This window comes from Lutra lutra, chromosome 1 (genome assembly GCF_902655055.1).
Source record: "Lutra lutra chromosome 1, mLutLut1.2, whole genome shotgun sequence".
In the NCBI taxonomy this organism is placed as follows: Eukaryota; Metazoa; Chordata; class Mammalia; order Carnivora; family Mustelidae; genus Lutra; species Lutra lutra.
In genome coordinates, this window is record NC_062278.1 from 90,629,500 (window position 1) to 90,656,241 (window position 26,742).

Consider the following 26,742-nt stretch of genomic DNA (forward strand, 5'->3'; position numbering starts at 1 on the left):
TCTATTGATATTCAATTCGTGCCTGCCTTTATAAACTCTCACCACAGGGACATTTGGCCTGTAAACATTTCCCAGACTTTCTTGTCAAAGAATTCCTTTTAGAAGAGCTTGTATTCGACAAAGAATCTAGGAGACAAGTCATTATTCCAGCTAAGGGCTAAGGACAGCTAAGGGCTAATGCATGGACACCTTCAGGAAGTACATGCAGAATTCTGCCCATAGCCATTAGACATCTTCCTGGGTCAAATTACAGATTTAACTCTAGATATCTACATTATTAACATTTCTACTCTAAAATATTGTGTATAGATTTGAAAGTTCTGTATATGAAAATAACAGTTCTGAGTGATCTTAAATATTAGTGTGTTAGTTATTTGCAGCTGCTGTAACAAAATATTATAAACTTAAACTTAGAGTATTAAAATGATACAAACTTATTATTTTAAAGTTCTGGAGCTCAGAGGTCTCAAATGAGCCTTACCAGCTAAAATCAACATGTCCAGAAGGCTTTTTCTGGAGGCGTCAGGTGAAAATAAGTTTTCTTACTTTTTTCACCTTCCAAAAATTTCATGTATTTCTTGTTTTGAGCCCTTCTTCCATCTTTGAAGCCAAAAATGGTCTATCAAATCACTCTCTTCTGCCTCCCTTTTTTAGTTACAAGGATCCTCATAATTACATCCGGACTACTCAGATAATCCAATTTTTAACTGGAAGACTCTCTGATTTTTGTGATCTTATATGTGGGAAAATATAGCAACTTTTTCTAAAAAATAATGCTTTTGTTGTGGTAGATCTCATGATGGTAGCTGTTTGTGGCAGTGTTTTGTGAGGATTTCACTATTATAAATATAGAATGTAGCATGCAGTTTCCAAAGTTTTAATTTCATAACATAATTTCTAGCAAGGAAAATTTTGTTCCTGTTAGAGAAAAGTCTATTTTAAAAGTTAACAATATTCGAAGAGATAAAGCACATTTCTGAATCCCATTTTAAACCAATTTACACCTATTAGTATGTGTTGCACTGAAAAAGGAAGCATTCATATTTTCAGTGTGTCAGATGCAAATATTTCCTGTGTTTTGATGTTTCAGGGGTAAGAATGCTCCTCAGGTCAGCTAAATTTTACCTCATATGTGACTAGTTAAATGTAGAAACCCATCAGTGTCAAGGTAAATAATACTGATTCCTGTTTCCTTATAAGATACATAATTTAAAATAGAAATGGGGAAATGGTGTGCCCCAGAAATGCCAATGTAAAATAACCAGTCTGTTAGAAGAAACACTTTATTTTCCTGATTCATGCAAGTACATATGAGGGTATCATCATATCAGAATATTTAGTAACCAAACAACTGAGATTCTAATCCCTGTTCTGTCACTTTTCTGCTGCCTGACCTTGTCAGTCAGTGTCCTCATTTTAAAAATAGAGGTAAAAATACAAATTCTGAGTGTTGTCAGAGAGTTAAATAAGATCAGCTAATTCCTCCAAAACCATTTATTGAATGCCTATCACTGACAGGCAACCTTCCACGAGTAAGGGATAAGGCAATGAGCAAATAAGAAAGCCGTGCTCTCTAAGAGCTCTCATTCTGGGGTAAGGGAGGCCAGGTAATACATGGATACATATAATATATAAAATATATAGTGTGGTTTATGGCAATAAGAGCTGAATATGAACCATGGGAGAGGGATACAGAGTGCAGGGGTATGGTGCAAACTCACCGAGAGTCTGATGCTTGTCAAAGACCTGAAGGATGTGAGGAAGCTAGATGTGCTATTACCTGGAGAACAAGTTATGTCCAAAGGGAAGAGTATGTTAAAATGTCTCAAGAGGGAAAAACCATGGAATTTCTAGGAACACAAAGAAGGTGAGTATAACTGGAGCAGGGAGAGTGAAGGAGAGCTTGACACAATGTAAGTATGGAGAACTAAACTGATACCAAATCAGAAAGATTCCTGGGCTCATGTTGTCTTTATTACTACCCTAAAAGTAAAGGGAAGGTAGTGATAGGTGGTGATAATGATAGCATGGTGGTAATATAAGTGCTTTTGTGTTTTTATTAAAAATCACTTTGGGGGTGCCTGGGTGGCTCAGTGGGTAAAACCTCTGCCTTCCACTAAGCTCATGATCTCAGGGTGCTGGGATTGAGCCCCCTGTCCGGCTCTCTGTTCAGCAGGGAGCCTGCTTCCGTCTTTCGCTCTGCCTGCTTCTTTGCCTACTTCTGATATCTCTCTCTTTGTGTCCAATAAATAAATAAAATCTTTAAAAAAAATCACTTGGACTTCTACCAAGAGAATAGATAGAGGACAAGAATTGAGGAAAATGAAGAAGGCTGAATAGTTAGTGAGTTATTAGGGTGTTTCAGAAGAGCATAGACAATGGCTTATACTATGAGGGTAGTAAGAGAGATAAAAAAAAAACAGGAGACAGAGTCAAGAATGATTTAGGACGTAGAATTAGGATTATTAGGATTTGGTGACACATTAGAGCTTAGATATAAAAGAGAAGCCACTGTCAAAGATGACACCCAAATTTAAATTGTCACGAACTATTGGATGAGTGCTGGGGTCCTATTCTGAAATTAGGATTAGATGAAGAGCTAGTTTGGCAGTTAGAGTGGAGTTGGGGAAGTGTGCAAACTTATGAAGTTAGTTTTGAAAAATTTGCATTTGATATGTGTGAGATGTCCAAGGAGCTGCTAAAAAGGAAGGATTTGAATAAGTAGATATGAAGCCACAGATAGGACCTGGCCTTAAGCTGGAACAATAGACAAGCAGAGAAGTGGTGTCATCAGGGATCAACCAGGCTTCAACTGGGGACAACAAAATGTGCTGAGGAAATATTGAGGAGAAGTTGGAAATCTGGGCATCTGATGACTGTGAAGATGGAATGTGCTAAGACTCAGAGAAATGTTAGGAGGTGAGGCAAAGATCTGTGACAGGAAAAAGGAAAGAGTGAGCCTTTGAGGGATGTGGAATATTTCTAAGATTAATTTACAATTTTTGTTCTGCAGTATCACATATTGATTTTAGACACAATTTTATTTTCATATTCTCAAGGTTTGCCTTACAATGACTTTATATGTTGATAATAAATTTCACATTTTAACTAAATACACCAGAGGGAATATAAGGGTAAAAATAGGTAAATGCTATTGAATCTCATTATATTTCAAGAAAATTATTTTTCCAAATAACTATCACCTATTATGATTGTGACTTTTTTGCATATTACATCATATTTATGCATTTCAAGTATGAATATTACCCAAGCGCACTATATTTTTTAAACTTACTAATAAGAAATGAAATACCTACTAATAATAAGCAAAAAGATCACAGTGATAGTGGGGCCAAAGTACAGGAATATGTGTGTTCTTTTCCACTTAACCTATTTTATTGTAGTCTCATTTTTATTTATCTATTATTTAAATTTTTGTTAACATATAATGTATTATTTGTTTTAGGGGTACAAGTCTGTGATTCATCAGTCTTGCACAATTCACAGCACTCACCATAGCATATACCCTCCCCAATGTCCATCACCCAGCCACCCCATTCCTCCTACCCTTCTCCCCTTTAAAAGTAAAGTGTTTCACTACATACTGTTAATATTCATATCAAAAGTAAACCAATATGCAACTCCATAGTAAACAAAAAGCTACATCAAAGAGCCTTAGGATATTTACTAAAGTGACGTTAAAAAGCATGAATAACATATGTTACTGGAGGAAAAGCTTAACCAGGCATTTGGCAGGAACATAAGTCAGGAAGCCCAAGTGACGAAGAAAATAATTAACTGAGTGAAAGATTGATAATTTCAGTTTGTACACAATACGCTGAGTTTATTTATTTTTTATTATTTTTTTTTAATTTATTCGAGAGAGAGACAGAGTGAGAGAGCATGAGAGGAGACAGAGAGAGAAGCAGACTCCCCACGGAGCTGGGAGCCCGATGTGGGACTCGATCCCAGGACTCCGGGATCATGACCTGAGCTGAAGGCAGTCGCTTAACCAACTGAGCCACCCAGGTGCCCCAATATGCTGAGTTTAAAAGTGAACACACCTATATCCAGCTAGAGAATTTCCAGAATTATTGAAATACCTAAGACTATGAGAAGGAGCAATAAAATCAGACAAGAAGCAGAAGGAAAATTATTTTATTAAAGAACACATTTCAGGGGCGCCTGGGTGGCTCAGTGGGTTAAAGCCTCTGCCTTCAGCTCAGGTCATGATCTGAGGGTCCGGGTATCAAGCCCTGTATCGCGCTCTCTGCTCCGCAGGGAGCCTGCTTCCTCCCCTCTCTCTCTCTGCCTGCCTCTCTGCCTACTTGTGATCTCTCTCTCTCTGTCAAATAAATAAAATCTTAAAAAAAAATTAAAAAATAAAAGAACACATTTCAAAAAATTGTTCAAACTTTAATTAAGGACTTGGAACAGAAAGTACAATTTCACTAGGAGAAAATGTAAGAAGAAAAATATTTAAATTTTGAGAGAAAACTAAAGATGTATTTTGGAGCATAAAAAAATGAAACCTATCAATAAGTAACTACAAACCATAGTACTCAGTAACCATAAGATAATACATGTGCTCTCAAGAGAGATTACAAGAGGATTTATTTATTAGCTGATCACGTCAATCTCTGAAATCTAAGAGTTGTATATTGAAAAGCAGAACATATGTGATCAAATAAGATAATTAATTATAATAATTAATAATATTAATTTTGAAACATACATCTATAAAAAACTGAAATGACCCAAATACAAAAGCACCTCAAACTCCTCTTCAATTTGTCACCTGCTCAAAACATGAGTCTCCATATTTCCTACCTAGTTGAACCAAAAGAAGTCCGAGGGAGAGTCGTCAGTGCAGTGTCCATCTGCTCTTACATCTTTGTTGTAAGTGAAAACATGAACTTCACATAGACTAAGTTAAACATATTATGTTCCCTATGGACAGTATGATACAGATTAGTTTGCTCCTCCTTATTCTTGGATTTCTTCTCACCTAGCATGACTTTCTGAAATCTATGCAAGCAAACAAACAAAAACCATTGTCTCATTTTTTACTTATTAAAAATTCCATCTCTTTTTTCCTAATCTATCAATTTCCCAACTGCTATTTCTATTTATGTCACATGAAGACTAGCCATTTGAGTGTCCCAGTAATCAGAGGAAAATACATTAGATATGATTTAATTTCATGCTGTGTATGAAGGAGGAAACAGAAATGTGCACAATATTTATAAGCTCAGACTTAATTTCCACATGGTTGCCTCTTTTCTTTGTGTGTGTGTCATTCTCATGTTTTTAACTTCAAATTACTTAGGAAGATTACTAATAGATAATTAGAATACAAATTATCTTGCTAATAATGGAATCTTGCTTAATATATATAATGCCCTATACAATTTCTCCTAAATATAAATCCCAGTAAAAGGAATACTAAGAAGGCAATGAAGATTTTCAATGCCAGCAATGAGGCAAACAACAGAAAGGAGAAGCTGGAAGAAAGAACATAAAACTCACAGTTCTGGTAGCTTACCAATTTGCCACCCCTCCATGGAAAAACTGTATTTCTTCACCTCCTTAAATCTGTTCTGTGACTGTTTTTACTAATTGTATCACTTCCTGTCTCTTGGAGCTCTGAGCTTCCACATAAGAAATCCAAACAACTGAATTATAAGTCATCCATGAGGAAGAATAATGAGACACCACAAGTAAGTGAAGGTGTCATCTTGGATTTCCAGTCAATCGAGCCTTCAAATGACTCATGTTCCAATCTATATCTGGGCACCACATGGCACAACCAATGTAGGTTCATAAAACCATGAGATACTATTTTTTTTTAAATCACGAGATGTTGGGGTGATGAACAAACCAATGGACAACATCATGTTTTCCTTTGGGACTGAAACCAACTAATATAGAGAGAAGTTGGAACATGCAAGTCATGAGTAAGGAGAGGAAAATGAGAATTGGTAAGGTTAACCAAGGCTATACAACGTACTGGTATAGAGTGTGGTATCTAGAGTTAGATGGATTTTATCTCCAGTATTTACAATATATATATGACCTTGGGCAAGTTATTTAACTTTCTGTTCCTTGCTTTCCTCATTTATAAAATAAGGATGATGATATTACATACCTATTAATTATTAATGGAGAAAAATTAGGATTTATGAGTATCTCATACAAAGTAAAGGTTTTAACTATTAAGATAGCCTATGATCATACAACTATCATTGTGTAATACCAATGCCAAAACAGGGATTCTGACTTCAAAAAGTTCTTAACTTACTATACCAAGTTTGTCCTTGGTTTGCAGAAAATCTTTCAGAGTAGACTATGAATATTGACTTTACCTGTGTTGGCAAAAGAAAAAAAAAAAGGAAAAACTTTCAAGTATGCTGAGAAGGAAACAGAATCATGAAAGTTAAATTTGGGAACAATTTTTCTGAGGTGGTGATCATGGTAGATTATAGGGTTGAGAGATTGAAAGCTACTACAAAATAAGTATTTTAATGATACAAAGTTTGAGGAGATGAGATAACTAGGTGCTTGTTATTGCAAAGAAAAGAAGGGACAAGACTGGCAAATACTGTAGTACAGAAGGAAAAAAAAATACAGACAAGGCTGGAGGGGTGAGTTGGAAGAGATTGTAGACAAAAAATGGCATCAAGGTTTTCAAATATCTGAGAAAAGAACTGTGACCCATTCAATGAAAGAAAGTTAGGAAGGGTGTTTTGGGGGAGAAATGTGGGAATGTATGTGCTCTGTGTCCTGTAAACATCTTTCTCTTTTATGTTATGTGTTCAAATTTTAATTGTGTGAGTTTGAGAAGAACAAAGTACCTACCAGTCTGACCACTTGTGTAACTTAAAAGATGGTGGAGGTGGGAAAAGGGTGTATAAACAAATGTGTTTCTATGTATATATACAATATCCAGAATAGTTTATAAAAAAGCTAATACATTGCCTGGAGGGGAAATGAATAAATAGTGCCAGGTATTTGAGAGAGAAATTTCACAAGTTATGTGCTTTTTATTTTCAAGCCATATTACTATATAAAAGTGCATTAAATAAATAATAAAAAATATGTCCCAAAAGCAGATTCAAATTTGAGTTTTGGACTGAGCAGAAAAATGTGTGGGAGATAATGGATATGATAGTTGATATCACTGAGAGAATACTGAAACAGAAAGAATGGATAAGATCATCAAGACAAAGAATCATGAATGAGACCAGCATAAGACTATGACCTGAAAACACCAACATATTTGGAAATAATCCTTGTCCTAGATATAACAGTTCTGGTTAAGTAGACTTATGGATAAAGCCTTTTTCACATGAGACAGAGACTTGTTTAAAAATAAAATACCAGGGGGCTTCTGGGTAGCTGAGTCAGTTGGGCATCCAAATCAATTTTGGCTCAGGTCATGATCTCAAGGTAGTGAGAACTGAGCCCCGTGTGGGTCTTCATGCTCAGTGTGGAGTCTGCTGGAGATTCTCCCTCTCCCTCTCCTTTTGCCCTTCCCCCTGCTCACACTCTATCTCTAAATAAAGAAAGAAATAAATAATTTTAAAGAGAAATAAAATACAGGAACTAAATCAAAACCATCAAACATGTTTCTAATTATCTCATCTGTGAAGTCCTTCAATTTTTAAAGTTAACTATTGACAGGTATGTATATAAATACAAATAAAAAACTAAATGTAGAACTAAAATAATTTCCACAAAACTAAGTCACCTTTGGAACTAAAATTTTCCCAAGCAAAAGAACATTACCAGCACCCAAAAACCACATTTATATCCTTCTTATCACAATCCCCACAAAGGTTAGCACTATCATGGCTTCTATCACTAATTGATTGGTTTTGCCTGCTTTTGTATCTTTATATGCTTGGGTTTGTATTACATATTTACTTTTGTATATGGAGTTTTTAAATTTTATAGTAAAATCTACCTTTTTAAGTATGCAGTTTGCAACTTCTCAGAAATATATACCTCCATGTAACTGTCACAAAAATAAGGATATAGAACAATTTCATTGCCCCAAAGTAATTCCCTGTGTCTCTTTCTAATCAACTCCTTCCCCCTCCTCATGTCCCTGACAACTTTGGTCTGTCCTTTGTCTCAGCTTTGCTTTAGCAGAATTTCAAAGAAATGAATTTTAAATAATGTGAATTTGTTCGAGTTTCTATACTTAATATAATGCATTAGAGTTTCTTCCATGATTTTACAGATTTTACAAGTCTTAGTCATTTATTTCTTTTTTAATGTACACATAATTGATTTATGTATCATATAGTAGAGGTATATTTGGGTGTTTTCCAGACTTTGGCAATTATGAATAAAGTCACTGTAACATTTCCATATAGGCTTTCCTGTGCACACAAGTCTTAATTTAGCTTGGATAAATATGTAAGAGTTTGCTCGGTCACATGATAGGTGAACACTCAACTTTTAAAAAAACTCCAAACTGCTTTCCAAAGTATCTATACCATTTTGCCTTCTCAACATCAATGTTTAAGAGTTGTGGTTGCTCTTCATTCTTGTCTGTACTTGATGTTGTTAGTTTTAAATTTTGTTATTCTAATAAGTGTGTCATGGTATCTCATTTAGTTTTAAATGTGTTTCCCTAACGATTAATGATGTTGGGCATCTTTACAAGGGCTTCTTTGCCATCCATATACATCCTTTGGTGAAACATTGACGAAGTCTTTTATCTATTTTTTATTTTATTATTTTATTTTATTATTATTATTATTTTTTTTTTTTGAGAAAGACATTGAGTGGGATGGGGAGGGGCGGAGGGAGAGGGAAAGAGAGAATCCCAAGCCATCTCCATGCCCAGTGTGGAGCCAATTTCAATTTCAAATTAATGTAATACAGGAAGTCCTATTGGAACATGGAAAAAGAGAGAATTAATTTTGCTTCAAGGAGTAGAAAATCATGCCCATTAATTTGACAATGAAGCTTAACTATAACATAACAGGAATTTGTTAAGAGAATAAGACATAAAGAAACAGAATTCTGAGTAGTGAGGGAGGAAGAAACACAGTGAGTGTGAGAGATTAAGTTGAAATTAAACTTCTTTATAAAAAATAAGGTATTTCTTTCCAAAATGTTTAATTTCTGTCTGTTATTTTTTTAAAGATTTTTTATGTATTTATTTGACAGAGAGAGATAACAAGTAGGCAGAGAGGCAGACAGAGAGAGAGGAAAGCAGGCTCCTGGCTGAGCAGAGAGCCCAGTCCAAGGACCCTGAGATCATGACCTGAGCTGAAGGCAGAGGCTTAACCCACTGAGCCATCCAGGCACCTCAAAGCTTTGTCTGTTCTTTAGTAGAACTTTACATTCTTTTAAACTTTCAGTTGGAACCTTGCATATAACAGTAAGAGTTTGGGATTTTATTTGAAGGGGATCACTGGAGAAGTGTGATCAAGAAAATAAAATTATATTTGTAGTTTAGACTTTTACTATATTGTATGGTAATTGGAAAAGATTGGAGGAGATGAGGGGAGAAGCAAGAAAAGATATTTAGGAAGCTCTAAAAAATTGTTTCCAGATTAGAAACAATGGGGACTTGAACGAGAATAGAGGGGAGATAATAGACTGGAGAAGGATTTGAAATATCAAATATAAGGCTTTTTAATATATTGGTTATTTTATTTTGGATTACTACAAAGTAAGTCTCCTTTATGTAAACACCAAATTAATCTTCTTAGCCCCTTGAGTCAGATTTACAACATTGATTTTGTGAATCACTAGGGAAAATAGTGAATGTCATGTAGTTTCTACTTTACAACTTGTATGTTTTGAAACACAACCATTAGTCACTACTTAAGAACAATAAAGATAGCCAAGATTATGCAGCAGATACCACCCACTACATGTCACACCATTAAATGTTGGAAGCTGAATTTAAACTCATCTATTTAAAAAAAAAAGATTAAAAAAATAAACTCATCTGTTTGGCTCACAATTTTATATTCCTTAGGTAGCTAAATGCATAAGTCACATAAACTGTAACTAATATGGATGAAATGAAGATAGGGTAGAAGATTTAACCTGCTAAATCTTCCTCTTTCTGGAGAAGACTTTACAGAAAAGCCAGGGCTCTGTTGGCGGCTGCATTTCTAAATCATTCATCAATACTTCTCTGTATTTTGTATATTATCTCACTTGCAAGAACATTAACTAAATAAAGTTATTTTAAGTAGATAAATACTCATAATTTGAACATATGATATATCCTGTGAAGCAGGTTCTTTTTAATTTTTAATTTTTTATTAACATAAAATGTATTATTAGCCCCAGGTGTACAGGTCTGTGAATCACCAGGTTTACACACTTCACAGCACCATGAAACAGTTTTTAATTGCAGGATACTCATTTTGAACATTTTTTTTTTTTAGTGTCAATGATATGTGCTGGCTTTCTAAGCAGTGAAGAACTGATTGTCAGTACATGTTAAGTTTCTGTCTTCACCTGAAATTTGGTTCCAAATGCCAACATGATGTCTTATACAGTTTTATGTATAATTAGTATAATTAGTGCTGAGTAGATACTTGTTAACTGATTATCATAGAGCTTATAATAGTTTGTTGGGTATAGACATACTTGTCTTTTGTGTATGGTTTTTAAATCCATAGTGGATTCTTACTTGTCTCAGTTTGATAACATTCTGTTTGGCACATGGGTACCTCTAGGAGTGTAGCAGGCAAAATTTCAGATGACTTCCATAAGCATCACTTTCTAGAATTCACACTTTTGTGTAATTTCCTACCCTTGATAGGGACAGGGCATGTCAGTTATTCTAATCAGTGGACTATGGCAAGTTGATGAGACATAATTTCCTTGAGTATGGTATGTCACACTAGACCCCACCTTTACTAGCAGACTTGCTCCAGAGACTCTCCTTGCTGCACTAAGTTAAGTGGCAACGTAAAGGACGCATGCATAGTAAGGAACTGTGGGTAGTCACTGGGAAGTGAGGGTAATATCTAAAAGCTGAGGGTAGCCTGTAGCCGGCCATCACAAAAAAAAAAAAAGCAGGTCCTCAGTCCTGCTGGTGGAAGAAAATGAATTTTGCCAACAACCCAAGTGAGCTTGGAAATAATTCTTTCTCAGTCTAGTCTCAGGATGAGAACGTAACGCAGCCAACCTCTTGATTTCAGCCTTGTGAGACCTGAGCAGAGGAGCCAACTAAGCCAGGACCCATCTCCAGACTCTTGGAAACTATGAAATTATAAAACTGAATTCCTTTAAACTGCTAGATTTGTTACAAAGCACTAGAAAACTACTGTGGGAAAAGTTGTTTTGATATCCTGAAGTTTCCCAGAGTAAATCGGTTCCTCCTTGTCCAGACAGGAGAAAGTTAATGTCTGTGGAGGATATTATAAGGTGAAACAGCAGTGGTACAGAACAGAAACATAGATGGCCTCAGGTTGTTTAGGAGAGACAAATGTAGGCATCTCATTTTTATGTAAACAGCTGCAAGTAACTTATCATTCCCTCTTTTTTTTTAATTTTATTTTTTATAAACATATAATATATTTTTATCCCCAGGGGTACAGGTCTGTGAATCGCCAAGTTTACACACTTCACAGCACTCACCATAGCACATACCCTCCCCAATGTCCATAATCCCACCTCCCCTCCCAACCCCCCTCACCCCATCAACCCTCAGTTTGTTTTGTGAGATTAAGAGTCATTTATGGTTTGTCTCCCTCCCAATTCCATCTTGTTTCATTTACTTTTCTCCTACCCCCTTAACCCCCCATGTTGCATCTCCTCTCCCTCATATCAGGGAGATCATATGATAGTTGTCTTTCTCCGATTGACTTATTTCGCTAAGCATGATACCCTCTAGTTCCATCCATGTCGTCGCAAATGGCAAGATTTCATTTCTTTTGATGGCTGCATAGTATTCCATTGTGTATATATACCACATCTTCTTTATCCATTCGTCTGTTGATGGACATCTAGTACTCATGAAAGAAATTGAGGAAGACACAAAGAAATGGAAAAATGTTCCATGCTCCTGGATTGGAAGAATAAATATTGTGAAAATGTCTATGCTACCTAAAGCAATCTACACATTTAATGCAATTCCTATCAAAGTACCATCCATTTTTTTCAAAGAAATGGAACAAATAATCCTAAAATTTATATGGAACCAGAAAAGACCTCGAATAGCCAAAGCAATATTGAAAAAGAAAGCCAAAGTTGGTGGCATCACAATTCTGGACTTCAAGCTCTATTACAAAGCTGTCATCATCAAGACAGCATGGTACTGGCACAAAACAGACACATAGATCAATGGAACAGAATAGAGAGTCCAGAAATAGACCCTCAACTCTATGGTCAACTCATCTTCGACAAAGCAGGAAAGAATGTCCAATGGAAAAAAGACAGCCTCTTCAATAAATGGTGTTGGGAAAATTGGACAGCCACATGCAGAAAAATGAAATTGGATCATTTCCTTACACCACACATGAAAATAGACTCAAAATGGATGAAGGATCTCCATGTGAGAAAGGAATCCATCAAAATCCTTGAGGAGAACACAGGCAGCAACCTCTTCAACCTCAGCCGCAGCAACATCTTCCTAGGAACATCGCCAAAAGCAAGGGAAGCAAGGGCAAAAATGAACTATTGGGATTTTATCAAGATCAAAAGCTTTTGCACAGCAAAGGAAACAGTGAACAAAACCAAAAGACAACTGCCAGAATGGGAGAAGATATTTGCAAATGACATATCAGATAAAGGGCTAGTGTCCAAAATCTATAAAGAACTTAGCAAACTCAACACCCAAAGAACAAATAATCCAATCAAGAAATGGGCAGAAGACATGAACAGACATTTCTGCAAAGAAGACATCCAGATGGCCAACAGACACATGAAAAAGTGCTCCATATCACTTGGCATCAGGGAAATACAAATCAAAACCACAATGAGATATCACCTCACACCAGTCAGAATGGCTAAAATTAACAAGTCAGGAAATGACAGATGCTGGCGAGGATGCGGAGAAAGGGGAACCCTCCTACACTGTTGGTGGGAATGCAAGCTGGTGCAACCACTCTGGAAAACAGCATGGAGGTTGCTCAAAATGTTGAAAATAGAACTACCCTATGACCCAGCAATTGCACTGCTGGGTATTTACCCTAAAGATACAAATGTAGAGATCCAAAGGGGCACTTGCACCCGAATGTTTATAGCAGCAATGTCTACAATAGCCAAACTATGGAAAGAACTTATCATTCCCTCTTAAAATGTATACCTGGAAGCCTCCACAACCTCATATATGAAATATGACATTGAGAATAATTGCTGGAGTAATAGTTACATTACACAAGTTAGTTTTATATTTAAAGCTAACATATTTTGACTGGTTTCATCATGCAGTCAAAATTTCTTCTTACAAAGTGACTAAGGATCCCTAGAGAGTATCGTCCCTGAGAACTCTACTAGGACAGACACTATCTCCTCTTCTTTGTTAACCACAGTCAAAAGTGATGCCTTTTATATTACTGCATTTTTTTTTTTTTTTCTCTAGGAGGTGGAAGGTTTGGAACAGGACTACAGCCGCAACTGATTAAAAAAAAAAAAAAAAAAAAAAGCAAATCACTCATATTTTCATATTTGTCCGGAGAAGCAGGTAAGCAGGTGTTGGGTATTTTTGTGACTTAGAGAGTGTTTTTATTGTTTCCTATCCTCAAAAGTGATTATGGAGTAGTCTTGTTTTTATCTTGCTCCACTGTGGTTGGGTATCTGTGGAAACATTTATTTTCAGTAGAAAAACATCATGGCTTATTTTTTAGAGCTCCAAACCAACTCCAAGCTGATAGCAGTCCATGATTTTTTTTTTTTTTCTTTTCAACAACAAGCAGCCAATATGCTTGTATGTACCACTTTGTGCACCTCTGTAAAAGTATCTCAGGGTTGGAACTCTGAGTTGAAAGGGATACACAAATTTAATTTTACTGAACACTACATGATTGCCATTCAGAAATGGCTATGCTCATTTATAATCTCATCCTTGGTGACTGGATTCCTTGGCAGCACCTGATTTTATAATTTATATTCTGTTTATAAATTCTCCTCAATTTCTATTTCTTTACAGTAAACTTAATTTTTACTTTTTGTTGTTGTTATTATTATTATTGCCATTATTATCATTATTGTTGTTTTCCCTGGTCCTGGTAACCTGAGTTATGAATTGTCTTAATATTCCATAATAATAGTATTCTAACATTTTTCTTTTCTTTACCCTTTGGCCCTCCTTTCCCATTTCTCTCATCCCCCCAGTTGTCCCCCACCTCTGGCAACCATCAATCTGCTCACTACATCTATAAATTTTTTTGTGTGTTTGACTTTTTTTAAGGTCCACATGCAAGAAATTATATGATATTTGTCTTTCTCTGTATGATTTATTTTATTTAGTATAATGTCCTTGAGGTCCGACCATGTTGCCAAAAAATGGCAAATAAGATTTCATTGTTTTTTCATTGTTGACTAATATTCTGTGGTGTGTATATATCACAATTTCTTTATCCATTCATCCATCAATTGACACTTAAATTGTTTCCATATCCTGGCTATTGTAAATAGTGCTATAATGAACATGGATTGTATATATATTTTTGAGTTAATATTTTTGTTTTCTTAAGATAAATAAGCAGAGGGGCGCCTGGATGACTCAGTTGGTTAAGTGACTGCCTTCGGCTCAGGTCATGATCCTGGAGTCCCAGGATCGAGTCCCACATCAGGCTCCCTGCTCAGCAGGGAGTCTGCTTCTCCAACTGACCTCTCTCATGCTCTCTCTCATTCTCTCTCTCTATCAAATAAAGTCTTTAAAAAAAGATAAATAAGCAGAAATAGAATTGCTGTATCTTATTGTAGTTTTATTTTAAATTTTTTGAGGAACCTCTATATTGTTTTCCATAGTGACTACACCAATTTACATTCCCAGCAATAGAGCACAAGTATTCTCTTTTCTCCACATCTTCATCAACACTTACTATTTCTTGTCTTTTTTTAAATAATAACTATCATTATCTTTATTATTGTTTCACTAGTCCTTGTATTCTGAGCTATGAGTTGTCCTAAGGATTCCATTATGATATTTTTAAAATTTTAATTAGAAAAGAATTATATCAAGTTACAGATATTACTTAAGTAAATTCAAAGAAACCTAAGAGTTAAAAAAAAAAATGAATACTATTTTAGACCATGATTTAGAGCCTTCCAACCTACATGAATGTGCTAGAATGGTTTATTTAACCAAGTAAATAGAATAAAAGCTAATGTTGTTGTTTTTTGTTTGTTTGTTTGTTTGTTTTTTGTTTTGTTTTGTTTTTTTTCCAGTACATAAAACAAAGCTAAAAAAGAAATTTGGATTTCTGTTATGGACTGAATGCTTGAGTCCCTCCAAAATTCTTTGGCTGGACCTCTAATCTCTCGTATGATAGCTCTTGGAGATGACACATTTGGGAGGTAATTAGGTCATGAGAGTGAAACCCCTATGAACAGGATTAGTGCCTATAAGAAGAGACATCATGGAGCTTGTGCCCTTCACCATGTGAAGATACAAAGAGAAAATGGCCATCTGCAAAACCAGAAAGAGGGTCCTTACGAGACACCAAATCTGCTAGCACCTTGTTCAGGGCTTCCAAACCTCCAGAACGATAAGAAATAAATGTTTATTGCCTAGGCTACTCAGTCTATGAAAATTTGTTACAGCAATCTAAACTAGGACAATTTATTTTTGGAAAATAAAGAGAAATGTACACTTTCTATACTTATATGCATTTTATTTTCTGTTTTTTAATTACATGTACATACTAAGAAGTAATTAAATCTGATGACAACTATTGTTACATGACTTAAATTTACTAAACTTTGAAGAAAATATGGTATACAATTACACAAAAAATTCATTTACAAAAACACCTGTTTTAATTATGTCTTAGTGACACATGTATATATTTAGTAACTGGTTTACAGTTTTGGCTGATACTTAGCAAAGTAACTAGAACTCTTTAAATCCTATTTTTAGTATATGTGCTGCCGAAGCGAGCACATAGAACTCTTTAAATCCTAATAAATATGTTAAAAATTAGATCCAGAACACATTAACATAAAATTAGTATTAGTATTATTGTACACTGTGGAATAAGTTTAGATAGATGTTATGAAGTTCATATTTTATACAATATGAGAAACCAACAAAAAGGGAAAACTGTAAGTACAGAGAAACTTAAATCCAGGTGTTACTATCCCTTTGACAACTGGAATTGATGATGATCTTCATGACCAGCTGATTTGTATTGGTTCATCTAGAGTAACATTATTCACTGTCAGATCAATATTTAATATCTGAAAAGAAAGCAAAATGGTAATTATTGTTTAATCAGAGCAAGATTTTTTTTGTTTTTTTAACAAAGACTATTTCCATGTATAAATTTTCTCTAGTAGAAGTCTTTGTTTCTCTTTTTTTGATGAGTTCTTATTCTAGAATGTTCATAACTATTTCAGTAATAATGTCACCCAACCCACTCATAATACAGATAAAAATAAATCCCAGAGAGGTGGAATGGTTGTTAAAAGACTGTGAAAAACTAAAACTATTTACCAATTATCTTGATTTCTATTATTTTATTCTTTCTCCATATTCCTAAACATGGAATTATTTATAATTCTATTACATAAATCTCTATGCTTCCTGCCCTCAAATATTAGGACATATTTATACATAAAAATTAGACTGGAAATATGCTTCCTTTTGTGTCAATCCCAAAATGCTTTAGGATGCACAATAATTTCAGTTCTGTTGTGTTACTTTCTTTCACTGGACAGAATCTCAATTAGACTATGTAGGGACTAATTTTGGAGGTTACTGAGCAGCTCTAGCCAATCGTCTGTAATATTTTTATGATATGATGATTTCATTAGACCTTACCACTGCTTTTTCTCCAACACATTACATGATTTTTCTGTGTCTTAGCTCAGAAAATTTAGATTCAATCATCAAATATGCAAGAGAAGAGGAAGACAATCCACATTCCTTTACTGCTTACTGAAAACCAGGTACTCGCCTAGCGGCTTTATAAAACATATTCTTCACTAAAACACAAAATTCTAGGATTTATTTCCCACACTGTATAATAGAAGAGTTTAAAAGGTAAAATTAAATAATTTTTAAAAATGTATATTTGCCAGATTTGAAACTGATCCATCTTACACCAAAACCTAACCTAGTTTTTTTTTTTTTTAATATATATCAAAAGTGAAAAGGAACAAGTACATCAGATAGCTTCTAATAACTGTACAAGAGGCAACAAAACATAATTGTTGCTAGGAAAATGTTTTTAAAATTGTATTGATAGAGAGGTGCCTGGGTGGCTCAGTCAATTAAGTGTCTGGCTTCCACTCAGGTCATTTCATCTTGGGGTCCTGGGATTGAGGACACCATCGGGCTCCCTGTTCAGTGGGGAGTCTTCTTGTCCCTCTCCCCCTCCCCTTCCCCCTGTTCATGCTCTCCCTCTATCAAATAAGTAAATACAATATTTTCAAAAAATAAAATAAAATGGGGTGCCTGGGTGGCTCAGTGGGTTAAAGCCTCTACCTTCAGCTCAGGTCACAATCTCAGGGTCCTGGGATTGAGCCCCACATCTCTCTGCTCAGCGGAGAGCCTGCTTCCCCCTCTCTCTCTGCCTGCCTCTCTGCCTACTTGTGATCTCTGTCTGTCAAATAAATAAATAAAATCTTAAAAAAATAAAATAAAATTGCATTAATAAAGTAATTAAATCACGATTTGCATATAATTCCCACACTGATGGAGAAGGCCAACAGAACAAAGAAAGAAACTGACCACTCTCTACTTTTAGCATGTATCTATAAAAGTTTGAATCCCTAGGTACTCATAAGTATTTGTTCTATTAAATGAATTTAGAAGGAACTGCTCAATTGTTAGTAGTTAAAAATAATATTTACTTTTGGAATCAATGAGGTAATAAAATATTGTAAAAATTCCTTCTTAATATTTAAAATTCTTTGTGAATGTGTTTGGAAGCAGTGGAATGAACTTTCTTTATAAATTATGTGGAATGAACTTTCTTCATAAATTATGTGTTTTTATACCAAGCATCTGGTTAAAATGAACTTAAAATAATACTTGATATGTTTAAAATATCTTATTTGACATTGTTCACCTTAGTGTTTATTTTCATAGTAAAAATTACGAACCTTATTTTTACCAATGTAGTACTAAATAAGGAGCAAGAAAATATATATGTCAAATTGTCCTTTTTAATCTGATTGAACATTGGGCAGTTCAAAAACACTGATTGCTAATTGTGATAGGTAACCATTGACTATCTATTCCTGGAGAAATAACTTTCCCTTTGAAGGACTCAGTTTCTTGGTCTGCCACATGAGACCACTGGCTTAAATCAGTGATTCCCTTACTTTGTAATTTTAGAAACCAGTGAAATTTTAAAAAGAAGAAAAATGGGGATGAGGCACTGAGTTATCAACTTTTATTTTACCAAGGAAGGACATTAAGTATACAAAACTCTAATTTTCCAACCTGGATATAACTTAAAGAAATAAAAGAATTTTGATGCCAAAATAGCAATTAGAACATAGTTCTATATTAAAGGGGAAATAACATTTGCCTACAAAACACCAGTAACAATAGGGCAGTATTAAGTTTCAAGTGGATAGAATGATCTTCCAGGTGCTATTTACCTCTCACCTTTGTAAAATTCTATGAGGACATAATACTGTGGCTCAAGACAAAACCATTATTTTTTTAAGTTGAAGTCAGTCAAATAACTGACTGTTTTTAAGTTAGGTATTGGAAGTACTTGTTGATTAATGGCTAGTTATTTTTATTCAGTTCTAACACTAACAGGTAATACACACACACAATTTTAGTATTAGAGCCAGAGCCTTGTACTTGGATCATTTCTAACAGTTAGCTGTTGACTAGAATATATGTTCTTTGAAATCCACCTTTTTGGGACATGGATTCCAGAATTTAGAATTGGAAGGAGCTGAAGAGACTGTTCACTTGCATATTCTTACTGAGTTTGAAAGAAAAAGAAGGCTTAAAATTATTTGTCCAAAATAAAAGAACTAATTACTGGTAGCAATGTAAATTTAACATAAAAATTCCAATACCTTGTTTAATGTATGAATTATATCCTTGTATACCTGTATGTCAAATTATTCAAGTGCCAATAGACAATTCTATTAATCTTGCAAGGATTTCCAAACGTATTTTATCCAAGGTGTATTAAATACTTAAATGTAGACATTTTATATTAAAAAAAAATTGAGGCATTTTACCTTATAGGGATAACAATGACTTAGAGGCTTAATGTAAATTGAATCTTGCTTTGATTACATCAGGAAAATTGTAACACAGTTGCCACTAGATTGATTCATATGACAGGTTACTATGGATGATAATATGGAGATTAATTTGGAAGTTTAAGGAAAATAAATAAGCAACAGAGGTGATAGGTGACCCATAATTATGTTTCATTAGGGTCAGGAAATAGAAGACATCCATATAGATGTTTTAAAAACTCCATTATTTTTTTTTTTCTTATATCACTTACCTCCTTGTCTAGGTCTTCACTAAATTTAACTACTTCTCTATTTCCATTATATATAAGAATAACCTCATTAACAGCAGTCTTTCCTTTCCCCCATATGTTGATGAATCCAAGCCTCATTTCATTTTTGTTTATATAACCATTTTTCAGTATAGTGCTTGTCAAGGTATTCTATAAAGACAAAGACAAAGAAGTAATTTAAACCCTCACTTTCAAAAGCAATTAAATCTTTTAAAGCATACATCTGTTAACCAAAATGTATTTCATAGTAAGGCAAATTTTTATTCATATTTTTAAAATGAGGTATGTTATACAAAAATGTAAAATATGTAAATATAAAATATGGAACAAAACTTCAAATATTATTTAACTGACATACCTTATTTAAATTGAATTGTGCCAAGAAATATAAGCCTTTTTCATAGGTGTCTGTAGAGAGACAAAAAGATAATATATTTATATTTCCAAAGAAGAAAAATAATAAAAACTAGAGTAGTTTGGTTCTCTTTCCTAGTATAAAGTGTATCAAATACTATCAATGCATATCTAATTTTTCTCTAAGTTTATTTAACTTGTTCAAAAACTGTCCAAGGAGCACTTTAATATGAAGGATGAGTCCCCAGAGAGGTTCCTAGAAGAAAAGGGCAGGTTGGTGTGTGTGTATTTATTTGTTGGAGAGTAACGCTAAAGAGTGACAGGTCTAAAATCACCTTAACATGGCTCTGGCAGGGTGAAAAAAGTATATGAATAAACAGAATTGGGTGGTGATATTGGTGGACACTTACCGGCCATTTCAATGACTGACAATATAATAATATTTATAAAGCAAAATGAACATGATGGAAACTTACTCTAGTGTCATTTGGCAAAAATATTCAATTGCTGGGGATTATTAGAGATCTATTGAACTCAAACTGATAAAACATGGGTTTTATATTCATTTCTTTACCTAGTTATAATTTTACCATATTTAAAATCAATTTTTAAAATAATTTAACAGCTAAAATTTAAGTGCTTACTATTTGTCAACTTTTAAGTACTTTATCACACTGCTCTAAGAGGTATGTCCTTTTATTGTTCTCATGGTTGAAGAGGAATGTGAGCTCCAGAGAAGTTAAATAAATGGCTGAAAGTGAGTCAACTAATTATTAACAAAATCTGGAATAAAGTCCAAATTTCCCTGTGTTTATATGTAACACAAAGACTGTGTTTATATGTAAAACAAAACAAGCATAGGTAAGGCAGAAAGGCAAAAGTAAATTAAATGCATGACTGAAACAAGTGTTAAAATAACATTAAAAAAGTAACAAATTTTACTTTCCTTTTCAAACTTATACATGCCAGCATTTTGTTAAATAATTATTTTTAAAACTGCTTAATCTGTAACTAATTTTGCCTAATCTACAACTTTATTAGGTAGAATGGTCAAACTTTATTTAATATACACAAATTTTGAGATAATTTTATAATAGTCTCCCTTTATGTAGGGGTATACACTCTAAGATCCCCAAGCCCTGTATATACTAAGATTTTTCCTGTAATACTTATCTCTGATACAGTTTAATTTATAAATTAGGCACAGAAAGAGATTAAAAGTAACTAATACTAAAATAGAACAACTATAACAATATACTGTAATAAAAGTTATGTGAATGTGGTCTCTCACTCTCAAGATAGCTTACTGTGCTATGCTTATTCTTGTTGTGATGATGGGAGATAATAAAATGCCTAGTGTTTTAATTGATAGCAGTTGATTCTTCACCTTAAATCACAAGATACTAGGAAAATTTTGTTTTGTTTTTAAGAGTCTTGCTTTGATTGACTCATATGATTCTTGTATCAACCTTCCAATATACTTTATTTACTAGTAAATTGATACCCATTTCTTAGGGTTGCAAAATATTAACTATGATATACCTAAAAAGTTGAAAAATACATGTCTTGGCTAGTAATGAAAGATCTCTCTTCTGAAGATAGCTTATTTTCATTGCACTGAACTGCCCTGTGAGAACATCAGCTCCACACGGATGTTAGTTTTTATGACTGATGTTTGTTTGAAGAGAATGTTCAGAACTCCCATCTAGTAGAGTGACACTGTTAATGACAGTCAACAACCCTAATCCACAACTAGTGTTTACTTAACAGCATACTAATCACCTAAAGGTGATACCTGGGCTTCTCCCCAAATTAATGGAGATTAACTGGTCCTCAGGATCTGCATCTTCAATAAACTACCCTAAGTGATTCTGTGACAATGGTCAGCAAAGCACACAGGTCTGGGAGCCTAGCAGTTCTGTCTGGTCTTAAGAAATGACTTTATAACTCATATTACTCTATGACTATAGAGTAAACATAGATCTAGGTTTAAATCCTTAAACTCTTCATGTAAATAATATTGAATTAAAAAGACAAATAGGCATGAAGTACAGAGACCAAAGTCGAGTTTTGTTTCTAGGCTATCTCATGTTTTAGAGGTACCCTTTATGCATTGCCATGTGCACATGGAATGTGGCGTTTCAGTTCGGGTGACCTCACACATACTGAATGTCTCTCATGTGAATGGCATGAGTTACTTTCTGGGAGTAACAAATGATCAATATACATTCTCTGTCCATACATGTTTCTTAGTTATTCAGACATTTCCCGTAGGGATTAACTACATTTAGGGTAAGAGGAAAGTCTTTGATGTTTAGAACACTACGTTTTAAAAGTTGATTCAGCTAATTATTAAGCTACTTTAGCTCTGGATAATATTATTAGCCTTTCATTCAGCTTCCAAGGTACAAAAATAGATAACATAAAAGTAATGTGAGATAATATGTATGCCATCAATTACATTATCTATTAAATGGAACACTCACCGATACTCTCTCCATCATCCCAAAACAGAGATCCCTGTGCCGTCTGATTATTATCTGCAGCAACAATGAGCTTCATGTAATTTTGTCGACTAAAAAAAAATATATATAATTTTACCCATGTTTATAGAATACCAGATCTTTAGTTATGATATAGCAGCCATATGAACAACCAAAGGAAAATAAGTAAGAATATTAACAAGGAGAATACAAACTGTTTTCAACAGAGAAAATGAAATGCCTTCCCTTAATAATGAGTTACTGGGAATGACATAAACCATAAAATCCTTCATATTTAACAGAAAATATGCTTGCCTTTTGATCTCAAAAGATCACCTACTTAAAAGATCAAAAGGGGCTTCATTTATAATGGTTTAAACCATATTAAGTTAATTGATATACTTATTTAGTATTCTCTCTGCTAATCTGGCCACTGACCATTAAACATGAATATTTATATATTAATATTTAATATTAATTTAATATAATTATACTATATATTAATTAGCATTTATTATATTAATATACACTATTATATATAGCTACTATAGCATATATAATAGTGTTTTTTATCTGTTATAATTTAAGCTTTTCTTGCATTTCCATACACGAATCACTGAGTTATCATTGGAAATTATTAATAAGAATGTGAAGAGTAGAAAGTTATAATTTCTATCCTTGAAATGGGCAATACATCTCAAGCTGGTGCCTACACAGACCCATCTGTGAACTAAGATGTGCTTCCTTGCTAACTGTACAAATGACTTGGTTTGACAGCCTCATATTTTTAAGGAAGGATTTATCAGACAAATTATGCTTAGATATAATTGTCTTTCCCAATCACAAATGTTGAAATTTGTACTGCCATGTACTGCCCTAAAATATCCAGAACATTAAGTTCAAATCTCTACAGCAACTTGGTAAAGACATTATTATGTCTCAGCATGAATACATACATATATTTACATGTAATGTATATATTTCAAGTTCATAGTTAAACAGGGGTAAGAGATAAATATATATTAGCAACATTAAAAATCTGGTTTAACTCACAATTTTCCAACATATTTAAAACTTAAGATTAAAAAGTGTTTCACGGGGCGCCTGGGTGGCTCAGTGGGTTAAGCCGCTGCCTTCGGCTCAGGTCATGATCTCAGGGTCCTGGGATCGAGTCCCACATCGGGCTCTCTGCTCAGCAGGGAGCCTGCTTCCCTCTCTCTCTCTGCCTGCCTCTCTGTCTGCTTGTGATCTCTCTCTGTCAAATAAATAAAAATTTAAAAAAATCTTTAAAAAAATAAATAAAAAGTGTTTCACAATTTATATCTATCTATATATACCTGTATCTATCTATATACTTATCTATATACCTAGCCCTAATAACCTATTTACTGTACCCCTCTAAACAAGCACGCACACACACACACGCACGCACACACACACACACACACACACACACTGGCCTCTCTACTTTTCTCTTATAACAAAAGGATTCTTTGAGGTCCAATTTATAAATGTTCTCCTCCGTGAAGCCCTCATTTCTCAGATATAATTGTTTTTCTCCTCTTAAATTAATATCAGGGTAGAGTATTGAAAGAAATGGATCTGGATTGTTCTAGGAGATAGAAAAAGTCCATGCATGCCAAATAGGGCTGTCAGCATGTAGGTCACCAAATGAGTGGATGCAGCATGAGAAGAGAAGAATCAAGACTGAGTTCCCAAATCTGAATGTGTAAGCAGGAATTTAGACAATAGAAATAGACACTCTGGTAAAAGGATTCATTTTTACATCAGTCACATAAAACAGAGTAGAGCCATGATCCTTGGTAGATTGGATATAATGCTGAGTGAGAGGGAGAGAAAACGAGGTAAGGGTCCTAGGTCAAAGAAGAGAAGGTCTTAGCCAGATCATCAGTTATGAATGTTAATTTCTAGAAAATATGAATTAATATTAATTATCTTTCATCTTTATATGGGATGAGGCTGCTAAAAAACAGGTCTGGTTCTTCTGTGGGCAGCAGTGTACCTGTAGTTTGAAGAAGCAGTGATATTGTCAATGGATATCTACATTTTCATAGACTAGAGTGACTCTGGAAATATTTCACAGGACTGACAGAGGGAAGTAGAAAAGGGGAAGGGAAAAAGTGGAAGGAAAGGGAAGTCCTCTGAGCAATATTTGCTTAAAGTTTATAGAAAGTTCATTTAAGAAATCATGTTTCAATGAAGTAAGTAATATTTCTTTCCACATGTCGGAAGCATCAAAAATGAGTACTTAGATAAGGCAGCCACTCAAAATACAAGAGATTCATTTGTCAATATCTTTGCATATTTATACAGAAGACATGAAGTTTTAGTTGGTATTTTGATCTGGGAAACTTTCTTACTATTAGAAGGAATATCATGTTGGAAGACAATTTTTCATGAGTCTCAAATATCTTCATATCTTGCATAGGGGTAGGGATATACAAAGAGAGAGGGAGGAAGAGAATCTCAAGCAGACCCTCTGATGAGCACAGAGCCCTGTGTGGGGCTTGTTCCCACGACCCTGAGATCATGACCCCAGGAGAAATCAAGAGTTGGATACCCAACTGACTGAGCCACTCTAGTGCCCCTAAATTATATTTTAATGGATGTTTTTAAAGCAAACAGTATTGGAAGATAGGGCATTGTTTGTTTTTAAATTAATTAAAAAAAAAAAACTTTACTGGCCAGTATAATAAATCCCATTAAAAGCAAACAATGAAGAGGTTTGCTTACAGACCATTATAAAGGGCTGAGTACCTAAGCCTGGAGTTCCATAGCTATGACACAACCTCCTACATGTGCAGTTTCTGTCTAGGCCTAGTCCACCCCAGGTAATCCCCATGGGACTTCAGGGACAAGGAAGGACAAGGAAGGACAAGGACAAGGAAAACTGAAGCAAACATGAAATTCAAATCTCTTGCTATGCCACAAATAAGAAAGACGTTTGTCTCTTACCCAACATCCATGACACTGTGGCAGACAAACTTGTTCACTTGGAAATAGAGTAAAATCTCAGAACCTTCCCAGTTCTTGACAATTCTAGCAGGACATATCTCAAAATTAATCTGAGCTCTTGTAAATAGTTCACTTACCTGTGAAATGTGTTTTTATCAGGCTCCTGACATGGTAGGATGTGACCACCACGGACATGTAGGTTTATTGAATCTAAAGGAGTATAAAATGCATGAAACTGCCGTCTGACACCAATATCTTGGCCCTGGAAATGAGGAGGTTGGAAGAAAGAACATAAGTGGTAAGAAATGGAATCATCAGCAATATTGGTGTTTGATGTATCAAACAAAAATACTGATGTAAGTATATCAATTGATACACATACAAAAATTAATAAAAACTCAAACACGTATTTGGGAAATCATGTTACTTAAAGTATATACTTAGTTCTTAGTTATTAAGAGCTTTGAAAGTAATTCACCACCATTTGTTTTTGTGATAACCTCATGCAAAAAATGTGTGGGTTTTCAAGGGTCACAAAAGTTATTCCTGGCTTGTCATATACATTATTCTTGGAAGTACTATATAACCTTTAATGGTAATTTTGCATATTGATACAGGACAATGACCTTCTTGTGTACAATGTTATGTTTATTCAGTAAAATAAATCAATGACTCCATAATAAACTATGGCAGAATAAATTAACTCTCTTTCACTGTGTGTTAATTCGATACAGCTATAATTAGCAAGAAATATCTTACCTTTTTAAGTGTAAAGTAAACCAAATATGTCACCAATGAAAAGGCTAGTATAAAACTGTTACTCATATGTTTTTAGTCAATTCCCCAGAATTCCCTAACCACTTACCGTATGATAATCAAACCACCGGGCATCAGGAACATAGCCTACTACAGTTTCAACACTCTGGAATTTAAAGGTAACAGTCATTAAAAAAATATAGGTCAAGGAAAATAATATTTTGTGAACAAAAATGTATGATAGGACTTACAGGTTCCAACACAGCAGTAACCAGAAATGCTGGGCCCCACAAGAACTGCTTGAATATATCCCATGTTATCTTGTCATTAAAGAACCTTGACAGAATATTCACAAATAATTAAGTCAAAGAACTTCATTTCTCCTGAATATCATAAAATAATCATTCAAATCACATTTTGCTGTATAGACTTTCATGGACTGAAGTGAAAACCAAACTATAAACAAGTCAAAAACAATTCTATCATTTAAGATTTAATGTTCAATAAGTAGTACA

The 26,742-nt window shown here is 34.3% G+C and overlaps 1 protein-coding gene across 2 annotated transcripts in view; it reads right to left on the reverse strand.

Moving 5' to 3' along the window:
• Positions 1 to 15,807: 15,807 nt before the first annotated feature.
• SI (sucrase-isomaltase) overlaps positions 15,808 to 26,742 on the reverse strand; it is a 103,961-nt gene continuing 93,026 nt past the window's right edge. For both annotated transcript variants that reach the window (XM_047729534.1, XM_047729540.1), the window contains 8 exons: positions 26,479 to 26,563; positions 26,337 to 26,393; positions 25,609 to 25,733; positions 22,499 to 22,587; positions 20,017 to 20,066; positions 19,641 to 19,808; positions 16,094 to 16,389; positions 15,808 to 16,042 (listed from right to left, as the gene is read on the reverse strand). In XM_047729534.1, coding sequence (XP_047585490.1) covers positions 16,321 to 16,389; positions 19,641 to 19,808; positions 20,017 to 20,066; positions 22,499 to 22,587; positions 25,609 to 25,733; positions 26,337 to 26,393; positions 26,479 to 26,563 — 643 coding nt within the window. In that variant the 3' untranslated portion in view covers positions 15,808 to 16,042; positions 16,094 to 16,320. The remainder of the gene's footprint in view (positions 16,043 to 16,093; positions 16,390 to 19,640; positions 19,809 to 20,016; positions 20,067 to 22,498; positions 22,588 to 25,608; positions 25,734 to 26,336; positions 26,394 to 26,478; positions 26,564 to 26,742) is intronic.